The sequence below is a fragment of the Mastigoproctus giganteus genome, chromosome 9, assembly GCF_048544385.1.
Source record: "Mastigoproctus giganteus isolate SK-2022 chromosome 9, ASM4854438v1, whole genome shotgun sequence".
In the NCBI taxonomy this organism is placed as follows: domain Eukaryota; kingdom Metazoa; phylum Arthropoda; class Arachnida; order Uropygi; family Thelyphonidae; genus Mastigoproctus; species Mastigoproctus giganteus.
This window is the reverse complement of record NC_143583.1, coordinates 86,137,986-86,150,794: the sequence shown is the minus strand read 5'-3', so window position 1 is coordinate 86,150,794 and position 12,809 is coordinate 86,137,986. Positions and strand designations below refer to the sequence as shown.

The 12,809-nt window shown below is 36.5% G+C and overlaps 1 protein-coding gene across 1 annotated transcript in view; it reads left to right on the top strand.

Annotated features, from left to right (window-relative positions):
• The window catches only part of l(1)G0196 (inositol hexakisphosphate and diphosphoinositol-pentakisphosphate kinase), an 832,616-nt gene that overhangs the window by 391,454 nt on the left and 428,353 nt on the right, over positions 1–12,809 (top strand). Inside the window, exon 14 of the mRNA XM_090381508.1 lies at positions 9,058–9,143. Within this exon, the coding sequence (XP_090237634.1) occupies positions 9,058–9,143 (86 nt within the window). The remainder of the gene's footprint in view (positions 1–9,057; positions 9,144–12,809) is intronic.

Below are 12,809 nucleotides of genomic sequence, written 5' to 3'. Positions count from 1 at the left end.
TCATGTGTTAATTTGTAAGTATCCCATGCATTTTTCTTCTCTGCCATATGCCTCATTGGTTCATCTGACATCCATTTTGGCCTAAACCTTGAACAATATTTCTTAGTTGGTATGTAAAGTCTAGTAGCTTCCAAGATAAGTTCTTTGAATGCTTCCCATTTTGAATTTGCTGTTGGTAACATCATCAGTTGGTCCCACTGTATAGAATTTAAATACTGTCTCAGTCCATCGTAGTCACCTTTACAGAAGCAATAACCCTTCCCTTTACCCCTAATGGTAGTTACCTCTTTGAGTAAATCCCACTTCAGCACACTGTGATCACTGCCACCTAGTGGTTCATTTATCTGCAGATTCTTAATGCATGAAGAATCACTGCTGAGTATCAAAAGCTTTCCTGAAATCCAAGAATATGATCTCAAAATTATTTTTTGCATCCAGTTCCTTTGTGACCGCATCGTAGTATCCAATCAAATTCGTCAAACAAGACTCTCCTGTAACAGACCTGTGCCCTGTGTCTGATTACTGCAGGTGATCCTGCATCACTTCTTTAACCAGTGACTCCATTATTTTCCCCGGAACAGAAGTTAATCTAACAGGTCTATAATTATTTGTCACCCTTTGATGAATCCCCTTTGTGAATTGGGGATGCATTTGCACATCTTCAGTCCATGGGTCTCTCTCTTGAATCTAAGGATGCTCTCATAATTATGGCTAAGGATTTGCTAACTTCCCTTGCTGCCTCCTTCAATACAACTGGATAGATTCCATCTGCCCCAGGCTTTATATTTAACTTCAACAATTTTTCCTCCACTTTGTTCTCCATTATTACAAAATCGTTTAGCTCCCTGTTAGTGTTTAGTAAAATTCTGGCCTCCCCCTTCCTTACAGAATTCATCATGCGTGAATGTAGATGCAAAATACTCATTCAGTTTGTCAGCTTTCTGAGCAGGATCATCAACAGTTGAACCACCAACATCAAGTGGACCAATCTGATTCATCCCCTTCCTTTTCAAGTTTATATAACATTAAGAAGTCTCTGTTGTTTTTCTTTGCAAGGGAGTAAATCAAGGAAAGGGAAGGGATGAAAGTGTAGATAAAAAAGGTGAAGATAGCGAGATATTAAGGACAGTAGAAATGTTTATATCATCCTTGTATTACACTAATAGCTTTACAAACGAGAAAAAAGAAGTAGAAATTATAAAGTTAAAACGCTAAGAAAAAGCTATTAACGATTACTAGGATTATCTGGGATCATAAAGCCCATCCATTTAGTAAGGGCCCTGACTAAGAGAGAGTTAGTAGAAAGAGAGAAACTAATACCAAATGCTTGTAATGTAAGGAGCTGAAAATAAAAACCGAAAGCATTACAAAAAAGTGGATACTTGCTAATGTAGAGTATAAAATAGATACCTGGAATTTTCAAGTAATATGTAGTAAATAGTTGAGGTGGGAATAAACAGTGGGAAAATATCCAGTTGAATCGATTCAACACTAGAAAGAATGCCTGGAACTCATAATAATTTATAGTGAAAAGCAGACTTAAAAGAAAGCTGCAAAAAGAGGATAGAATTAGTGACCTCTGTAGTCCTGATAAAATATGTTTGTAGAGATACACAAGTGAAACGAAGGTAAGGAGAATGTAACATACAGTGGAAATTATAGAGTGCAAATAGATAGCTGGAAGATATACACAGCCACTCTCCGACTTACGTAAGGGTTTCGTTCTGTGGAACTCTTATGCAAGTCAGAATTTCCCTAAATGCTTATGCAGCACTCGCAGTTTTGCATGCTGAATTTGATTGAAGCAAAAAAAAAAAGATATGTTCAAGGGACATGTGAATAATTTTTTATTCAATTTTTTTATCTCATGCGCAGGAAAAATGACAAAAGTGTACAAAATTACAAAGGTGTGCAAGTACAAAAATTTTACTTTAACATTATGGAAACCAGTGTAGTGCTTGAACCTATTAAACCATCCGTTGCTTGCCACGAACTTGGTTTAGGGTTCACCGTACTTATCCTTAATATCTTCATAAATACTTCTTGCTTTTGCTTGAATGACCATTAGACTCAGAGGGGCACTGGTTTCTGAATATGATTTTCCATCCATGTTATTAATAGCTTTTCCATCTTCGATATAGCACCTGAATGCTCTTTTGTGATCACTGTTGATCTTAAATGCATTGATCCTTTAACATGATCTTTTATATGCACGCTGTCTTTTAAAATAGTATTCACTGTTGAAGCAGCGAGACCTAATTCTCTTGCAATAGATGACAAACTTTGTCCTGCTCTTTGTACTTCTTAATCATTTTCATCTTCATTTCTAAATCAATTTTGTTTCGTTTTTTAACACTGCCACCACTTGGACTTTCCATTGAGTGCGTTCCCTTCATCATTGTAAATAGGAATGAAGAGAATATTCTGAAAATTTAAGTTTTTTGTAGATTGAAGATTTCAAATGAAGGGGAAACACATTTTACCATAATAATGTAAAAATCCACAGAATACCAGCTATTGGTTTATCGCAAATGTAATAAGATCGAGTTTACAACCCGTTTATAAGAGATTGTGCTAACAGAAAAGCCCAATAAACCGGAAAGTGCAAATTTTTTATTGTTTTATGGTTGTGACCTCCAGAAATGTGCTTTAGAATAAAACCACAAATGCATTCAAAATTGATTCTTATAATGGAACATATGATAATGATGAATGTCCGGGCTAGCCGGTGGTAAGTACCTGCCTGGCAACCCAAAGGTCGCGGGTTCGAATCCGCCTTGGGCTTGGATCAAAGTACTGCAAAAATTTTGGGAGGTGCATTATGGCCACAGCTGCCGATGCACCAACAACTACCAAAAAAAAACGACGAATGTAGTAAATTCACCGGCCAGAGCGTGTAGCCCTTCCTCTCAGCCAATTTCAGCATTTGTAAACATGTTGGCTGCGTGTTTCATTTTTGCATCCTTTAGTTAAAAGCGATTTTTCAGTTGAGCTTATTTGACATATATAAAACTAATACAATTTCCATTATAAAAATGGCCTTTTAGAGAGTGTGTTTATTGGGTACCCATTACAATATTTTCACAATATGTCCGTTTATTCCTATGGGATGCAAAATAAGTTTCCATATTTTTTTCAGTTTGCATCGGCCAGCAAAAACTTATGTAAAGTCGAATTTACATAAGTCAAGTGTTATGTAAGTCGGGGAGTGCCTGTATTTAGAATGACAAAATTCTGTAGACAGAAAGGGTTTTTTTTTATGAAAACCCCAAACACGAGAAGTATTAGAACCTATAGTACTTGGTACCGTGCATGGGTTGGAGGTTGAGAAGATGAAAGGAGATATTGGTTTACATTAGACTTGAACTTCTGTAGACTGTAATTTTGAGGAAATACATATGAAGGAAGGTTGTTCCAGAAAACAGCAGTTGAATGAATAAACAAGGAAGATGAAAAATTGGTTCTGTGAGTTTGAAGTTGGACAGTAAATGGATGTTTCCTGGTGGCTGCATGTGTTTGGACTGTTTTGAAAGAGAGTGTGGGAATTATAGAAGCCAGTTCAGAAGAACAGTGCCCATGGAAGTATCTGTAGTCGAGGCATGCAGCAGAAACAGAATGTCTATGAGACAGAGTGGAGAGACTCTGTTAGAGATGAGTCATTAATTAACCTAATGGCCCTCTTCTGAATGGAATCTAGAAGCCTGAGAGAGGTTTTGGGGGGAACACCCCAGATGTGAGAACAATATTCCATGGTAGGGCAGATTTGCAATTTGTACAGAGTGAACAGCTTTTTGGTAGAAAAGTAATGCCGAGAGCAAAAGAGAAAACCAAGTTTTTTTTTTTAAATGCAGAGGAAGCAATATTTGTAAAATGCTTGTGCCAAGCGAGATTAGAAGTCAGGGTAATCCCCAAAAGAGATATATCATCTTGCCTATAAATCAGAGTGTCACCAAAGATAAGCTTAGGAGCAGAAGAATCCTTTTTGCGAGATATAAGACAGGACTGGGATTTAGAAGGATCGAAATCAAATAAGTTGATTTTGCCCCACCGGAGATCTGCATTTAAGGAATTGGTAGCGAATAATTGAGAAGTTGAAGCTGATTGAGCAGGGCGAGATTTCTCAAACTGGAAAGTGCAATGCAGTGTGCTGTCATCAGCGAAAGTATGGATAGGATTTAAGGTCAATCTAAGAAGATCATTAATATATGCAAAAGGAAAAGAGTAGGGAAAAGAACTGAACCTTGTGGAACACCTGCATTAGTGGAGAAGTTAGAAGACAGAGGGCCATCTACCATCACCCTCAGTGAGCGATCAGACAGAAAACTGGATAACCAATTACAAAAAAAAGTTGGCAAACGCAAACCATAAGATGGAAGCTTGTTTAGAAGACCTTTATGCCAAACACGACCGAAAGCCTTTGATATGTCAAGAGAAACTGCTTGTGTTTCACCGAACTTTTCCATTGAATTTGTCCATAAATGGGTACATAAGCCAGAATATCACCAGTGGATCGACACTAACGGAATCCATACTGGCGATCGTTGATCTGACGGAAAGTTTCAAGATAGTTTAAGAGTTGGCAGTTAATTGATTTCTCCATTACTTTTGAAAGAATAGAGGTAATTGCAATGGGACGATAATTGGATGGAAGTGATTTGTCACCCTTTTTAGGAACTGACTGGATATGAGCAAATTTCCAAGCAGAAGGAAAAACACCTTTGGAATAAGAAAGTGAAAAAAGGTGGCAAAGAACAGGAGTAAGTTCAGAGGCACAGGTTTTGAGAACAAGTGGAGAAATACCATCAGGTCCTGGGGGCCTTTCTTAGCATTAAGATTCGTCAAAATCCCTTCTGACATCCTTTTGATGGAATACCACAGGAGGCATTGAATGGAGCGTGTTGAGAATGGTGGGAAGTGTTTTACCAAGATCATTAAAACATGAGTTGGAAGAAAAATGGGATGCTAGCAGGTCAGCTTTGTCCTTAGCTGAAGTGACAATAGAACCGTCTGGTTTTGACAGAGGTGGGAGCAGAGATGGGCAAAAGTTGCAGCCAATAGCTTTGGCAAGAAAACAGACTGTTCGGCTACCATTAGGGTAAGAAGCAAGTTTTCTGCTCTTAGCCTGTTCAAAATCTAGTTTGGAATGATTAATAATTGCTTTACAATTGAAGATATTTGGAAAATTTAGATTAGAATAGTGTAAAAATGAAATAATAATACTTATTTCATATAAGTATTTAATTATGGGAGTGACAAGTCTAGTAGATCAAGAAGCAATAAAATGGCTGTTAAGAGTTCTAGTATTTAAAATAAGAGCCTATAGAATGAACATAGGCAAAAATTAACTGACTGAAGTCCAAATGATAGGGTTATTATGCATCAAAAACTTTGGAGACATAAGGAAAGCTTTATTACAGTACACAAAAAAATTTTTTTTTTGAAAATCCAACTAGAATTGTTTGTATAAATCAAAGTGAACAGTTAAAATATCCAGTGGTGACTGAGGAATATGACAGCAGAAATTTGAGATGATAACATGTAATGAGCAATATGAAATCCTTAGATGGAAATTTTCAAAAGACATTTCCATATGATATCCAAAGGAAAGGGTAATAAATGTAGGCCAAGATTAATTGTGTGCGGGCCAAAAGGTAGACTTATTTTGCATCAAAATCTTTGGAGACTGTATAAGGAAAGCCTTACTACAGTATATAAATATATTTTTTTGAAAATTCAAGATAGAACTATTCATATAATTGGAAGTGAATAGGTACAGACAGCTAGATGATAACCGAAGACAGTTCCAGTTGTAATAATGAATTAATCCAATGGTTAAATTCAGTGCAGTGGTGACTGAAGAACATAACAGCTGAAATATTAGGTGATGACAGGTCATGAACACCATGCAATCCTTAGGTGAAAATGCCAGCAAGAGTAAACTGGTATTCAAAGGGAAGGTTGACTGGTATTCTGGTTCAACATTCCAGGTGTGCCACATAATTTGGGTTTAAGTTACTTAAACTTATTATTTTTTTTTAAAAAATTATGTTTATTTCATTATAAAAAGGTGTACAGTATCTATTTAATTTTGTGGTAATCTGTAATTGATGTTTACTTAGTATCTTTATATATTTTTTAATATATATATATATTTTTTTAACACACACACACACACACACACACACACACACACACACACACACACACACACACACACACACACACACACACACACACACACACACAGAATCGGATCTAACAGGCAGAAAATTGAGTAGGGGTGCTCCAAAATAAAATAAATGACTTAGGGGTGCTGTTATTAAAAAAAGTTGAAAACCAAGCTTAAATAGTGGTAATTTAATTTTTTCAATAATATTTTGAATGCATTAAATACATCAAGACCTCTAGTTCTTTCTTTTAATGAAACCATACCCAGCAGTTCTTTAGTGGCAGAATCATCGAAAACTATAACTATATGAACAAAATCCAGCAACTGGTCTGTGCTGACATCTGTAGATTCATCCAGTTGTAAAGAAAAGGGGACACAATTAGCAATATGAACACGCATTGTTCGTTCACATTTTTACTAATTTTTACATTTCATCGCATCACAGTATTTCGAGATAATTTCAGATCTTGAAGAGCACTTTTAATTTCATTTTTGTTCTTAAATTTTTCAAATAGATAATCTGTTATTTCTAAAAATGCATCTTTGATGAATTGACCATCAGAAAATGGTTTGCATTTTTTGCAAGAAAATGACTCACTTTAAATAATGCTACAGTTACTGCTTTAGATTTTGTCACAAAGAAATTTTGTTGTGCGAATAATCTGGATTAAGTTCTTTTAATTTATTTTTTCTAAAGTCATTATTAGGTGGAAAATCCGATTAATATTTACCAGGATTGTGGTGAAGTGCCTTTCTAAATTTCCTTTTTTGGGTACGACTTTCATCAACCTGTGAAATACCACCACTTTGCTTATTGGAGGCTTGAAGTGGTGAAACCCATATTTAGTTTCTAGAGCAAAGTTTCCGGCATCCCCCCCTCCTCCCATACTTCTCCTTTAACCCATGCACGGTACTAAGTACTATAGGTTTTGATACCTTTCGGGTTTGGGGTTTTCATTAAAAAAAAAAAAAACCACGGAACCATTGCAAATCAAACAACATTTTTCTTTTATCATTACAGAAAAGTATTCTATTTCCCACTCTTGAAAAAAATGATATGTTTTACTCTTTTTCGTAGTATTCATTTTAAATCAAAGTGTATTAAATTAACATATAAGTACTGTCCAATTATTAATATTAAATAAGCTAAATGAGAATTAGCATTATAGCATTAGCATTAATAGAGGCATATGATGCAAGAAAGCAAGCTTATGCAGCATCAGCCAAAAAAAAAAACATGCTCCCATTTCACCCCTCCATTCATTCCAAGTACCTGTCCAGCTCAGCCTTAAATTTATTTAGGCTATCAACTTCCACAACAAAGGATGAAAGTCTGTTCCACCAACCCAACCACCTGCTGACTAAAGGCAAACTTCCGCACATCTATCCTACATCTGTCTTTCCTCAATCTGAATTTATGCCCTCTCAAATGATTATTCTGAGCAAGAGGAGGAATTCCATCAGCATTGAGCGCATGCTCAAACCATTCAAGGCTTTATACACCTCAATCAGATCACCTCGCAGGTGTCTAGTCTCCAGACACTGTAATTTGCAAAATTTAAGCCTTTCTTTGTAAGAGCAATCCTTTGTTTCGTTCACTAACCTTATTGCCCTTCTCTGTACTCGTTCCAGCAGCTCTACATCCTTCTTGAAATGAGGCCTCCAGACCTGTATACAGTACTCAAGGTGCGGCCTGACTATTGCCTTATACAAGGGAATAATCACCTCCTTATCCCTGTTAGAAAAATTACTGTATATCATTGACAAGACACTATGAGCTACTCTTGCAGACCGTCTGCACTGCTCAGAAAACTTCATATCTGCCTGCACAATTACCTCCAGGTCCTTTTCGTTCTCTACCACTGTCAGTGTAGTACCGCAGAGTTGATACATCACTCTGGGGTTGCTGCTTCCCATATGTAGTACTTTACATTTGTCAATGTTAAACTTCATTTGCCATATCTCAGCGCATCTGCTCAACTTTTCAAGAATTCGACGCATACAATATGCTCTCCACAACATAACTGCATGAATTTTCACTAGATAAGCCTAGTGGCTATGCGGCGAGAAGAGTACTTATTTGGTTCAACTGATTTGTAATAAGTGTATGCAGTGGGGTGCAAAATAATAATATTTAAATTTTGACTAATCTATTATATATATATATATTTAAAATTCTTTGTGATCGACTGGTAGATCGTGATCAACTTGTTGACTACCCCTGGTCTACAGTTTTTGTGGTGGAAGTGCTACTGCTGCTTGTAGAGAATGAGAACATAGTCCTACTGCTAACACAAATAATTTTTATGCATAGCATGTTCCACAAACAAGAGTATGGCAAATTTGACATAAGCTTGGCTTATATGGATGAAAAGTGCAGTATACAAAGAAAAGGTGACTACAAGAGATGAATTGCTCGCTCGCATTTTGGATACTGCTGCTCTCATAAAGGAACACCAAGACAACCTCAGAAGAACAACACGTCATATTACCACAAGAGTTACATTGTGCATTGAGGATGGCGGTGGGATTTTTGAACATTTATTGTGGACAGTAAAAAATTTGTCAATTATTTGTGTTTTGTATCATTCAAAAAGTCAATAAATGCAAACAATAAGTAATTTATCATTCTTTAATACCTCTCATAATGGCTTTGTGTGCACTAGTTTCAAACAGCTGTATCTCTGTATCTATTGGGAATTGGACATGTTTATATGCACTTTTTTACTCAGAATAATCAATATTATATCCTCCCAAAATATTTATTATTCCTACTGAATCACCCTGTATAGTAGATAATTAGTTTTGTAAAAAGCAAATATTGTGTGTTTTATAATCAGTTATTTTAAATATAATGATTCTTAATTAATGATTTATTTTTATTTCAGGTATGGTCACTTTTCTGGAATTAATCGTAAAGTGCAATTAAAATATCAACCTAAAGGCAGACCACGGCGTTCTAGTAGTGATGAAGGTGAGTGAACAGTTTCAAATACTTGCATCCCTTATGCCTCAAAATACATGATGCCATGGATGCCAAGTGATAGTGATAAATGACCTTTTTGGGGGGAATGAATTTTTTCGGTAGCATATCTTTTTATACTTTATCTTTTTCTTTTCTTTTTTTGGCTGATGCTGCATAAGCTTGCTTTCTTGCAAGTATGCCTCTGCTAATGCGCATTTCAAGTTTGCTTTAAACTGCATTCTTTAAATTGTCAGTTATATATCTTGACATCCATTCCGCATTTGATGCCATCTATATACCTCATCTCCTATGTCTCTTAGAAAACTACTTCAATTTTCGCGGCGATGTTCTCTGGTTCCTAGAATCTCTCCTATCGAAGAGGACCCTTGTTCTAAAGATCGGAACAAAGACCTTCACGCGTCACATAACTGCCGGTGTACCTCAAGGGGGGGTCCTGTCTGGCATTCTCTTCTCAGCAATCATGGTGCCATTTGTGACCAATAAGTGCAATTGGATCACATATGCTGACGATGTCAAGCTCCTTACTAGAATATCGCCATCCAACTCGGCAGCCGAAATCACTCAGCAAATCACTAGCAAACTGCAGGACATGGCTGACTACCTCAATATCTTCAACCTCCAAATCAACCCCCTAAAATCAGCACAAATAACTTATTCTCTAAAGGACAGCCCAACAACGTTGGAGCCTGTGCTTAACGGCTCCTCAGTTCCAAGTGTTCAAACACACAAAGATCTGGGGGTCGTCTTCGACTCCAAACTATCTTTCAACGATCACATAAACCTCATACAGTCGAGGCTGAATTCACTACGCTGGGTCGCCAAACAACAGCTGCTCCACACCACCGACCCACAACTGGTAAAAAGATACATCGTATCAATCCTTAACCTGACTACCGTATACTTCAGAGATATGGGCATCGGCCGCCGAATCCAACATTAAAAGAATATTCTCTGCCGAATTCTGGCTTCTAAAATGGGCCAACAGCAAACTCCACCTTCCCCCAGCTCTCAGATCAACGCAGTTAGCAGAAACTCTTCACCTACGCAGGCTCCGGTCCTACATCAGAGAAAGAAGGCTGCTGTTCACCATCAAGATGGCCACCGGTAAAATTACAGAGCCGAACTTCTGGGATCACTGCTCTTGGCACATTCCTCCCCCTTATCTCCGGTTTTCAGCACAGCTGCTAGCAAACCGTAACCGGTTGGTACTAACCGACAGATTCCTGCCAAAGCAAATGCTGCCCTCACTGCAAGCCATCGACGGGGACCTCCAAGAAGTGGTCAATAATAAAAAAATACAGGAAGGGTATCCTCGTCGAACTGAAAATGTAAAACTGTGCTTTGTTAATAATCTGATTTATCTTTTTTTCTCATGTGTATCTCTTTTGTAAATATGTTTTGTTAACCTCTGGCACCATCTTGCCGTGACGGGACTAATTGTATGTCTATCATTGCTGCAATTAAAGATTCTATTCTATTCTATTCTATTCTATTCTATTCTAACAAATGTTCTCCCAAGAAGATGGGATTCTATAGGGCTCTGTACTCAGTGCGGTCCTCTTTAAAATTGCTGAATTATTCCCAAACACTGTTGATACAGAACTGTTTGTAGATGACCTTATCATTTTGTGTCATGCAAAATACATACATTGGGTTGAGAGACAATTAAAAGAGACAGTAACTAAGATTAGTTCATGAGCACAAGTCATTGGCTTTCAATTTTTTCCCCAAAACACAACACGTATCCATTTTTGCCACCAGTGTACCCGTCATCCAGATCTGGAACTGCAATTAATGGCCAACCAATACCAGTATACAGTTCTTAGGAACTACATTAGGCCATAACATTTCCTTTCAGACCATAACATTTCATTTCCTAGAATATTAAAAAACTAAGATCTTATCAGCAAAAGCTACGCATTCTGCTTCTCTCCTCAACCAAGTAGAAAGCTGATTGTCTTACTTTGTTACAGCTATGTATAATCTTAATAAGATCTAAATTTGACTATGGAGCACCAGTATGTAGCTCAGCAAGATCCAATGTACTCCACTGGCTTGACCCTATCCTTCATAATATAGTATGCATTACACTAGGAGCATATTGTACATCTAGTACACATGGTGTATGCTGAAGCACATGAACCATCTTTGTTTATCAAACAACAATAACTTATATTATGCTATGCATATAAAATTAGATCTATGCCTGAACACCCAAACTGACAGATGCTTTTCACTGAGCACAGCACACATTATACTAAAACTGCCTTACTGCAAACCAACCCTTAAGCTGGAAAATCATGCAACTGTTAGCAGAATTAAATCTGACTTTTGATAATGTTTCAAATATTCCACCCCTTTTTTCTATTTTTTTGAGTGTGACTCCAACTCTGTGTGATTTGTACCTCCATAAGTAGAAAAAATTGCACTACACAAAGAAAATTTCCTGCAATTGTATCATCTGTAGTGAACCAGTTCCCAACTACATAGTAGTACATACAAATGGGTCAAAGAATGACACCCATGTTGGAATAGCCACAGTTTTCCTAAACACCACATCAACTTATGAATTACCATATGAGTTCAGTAGATTTTTCATAGAAGAAACAGCAGTTCAAGTCTCCCTTGAAGTATTTTGAGTCCAAAAAAAATCTGCAAAAAAAGAACTGGAGAATCCTACTTTATACCCTTTATGTGATTTCTTGTCTAGCTGCTAAAAGAAACAGGTCGGACATGGCTGATATACTTCTCCCCAGTCAAATCTTGTTGGTTGCACATCATTTGATGTACAGCCAACCATCAAACTTCATTTGATGTGCAAGGGTTGCACATCATTTGATGTGCAACTCTTTATAAATTTTCTACTGAGAAAAAATTATTTCTGGATAATCTTAGAACATAGCCCTGTTCTTATGCTTTAATAGTCAGTCCAGTCACATTCCTTCTGTGTCATGTTGGACAGACAACTTGTGTAATAGAGCTCTGCTAATATTCTTAAAATTGGACAAATGCTAACTTATTGTGATTTTCTCTTGTAGAGAATCTGTGACCTCATTTTGAATTTAAATCATTGTTTTGAATTTAAACCAAATAAAAATATAATAATAAATAGAATACAGTCAAATTTCCCTATAATGAATTTGATAAATCCAGCGAAAAAAATTGTTACAGAGAAATTTCGTTATACAGAGAATATTTTTTTTATTGGAAATTATCTAATTAGAAAATGAAAACGAATCTACATTTATTTTTAATGTATTTTATTTCAAAAACATACTTATTTAAATTACGTTTACACAATTTTTGCCGGTAAGTATCACAAATAAAAAAAAATTGGTAATTTTCATTTGCACAGTACAATTAAAAAATGTCTGATTCTCAAAGAAAACCTCACATTTATTCAGAGCATTAAAAACATTATCAGGAACATTTTCACAGAACTGTAGACCCAGATGAACCGTTTTAAAAGCATGTATCCTTTCTTTACAAGTTGACTTTTCAGCGGGTTGTTCTGATGCGTCTCAAGCATCATCGTTAATTTCTTTGTGATCATGGTCGCATCTATTAGCACTACTCAGCAGTATTTCATCTTCATTTGGATGTTCTATTGTAGCCAGATCTTGATCTACATAAACATAACTATCCACTGTTATT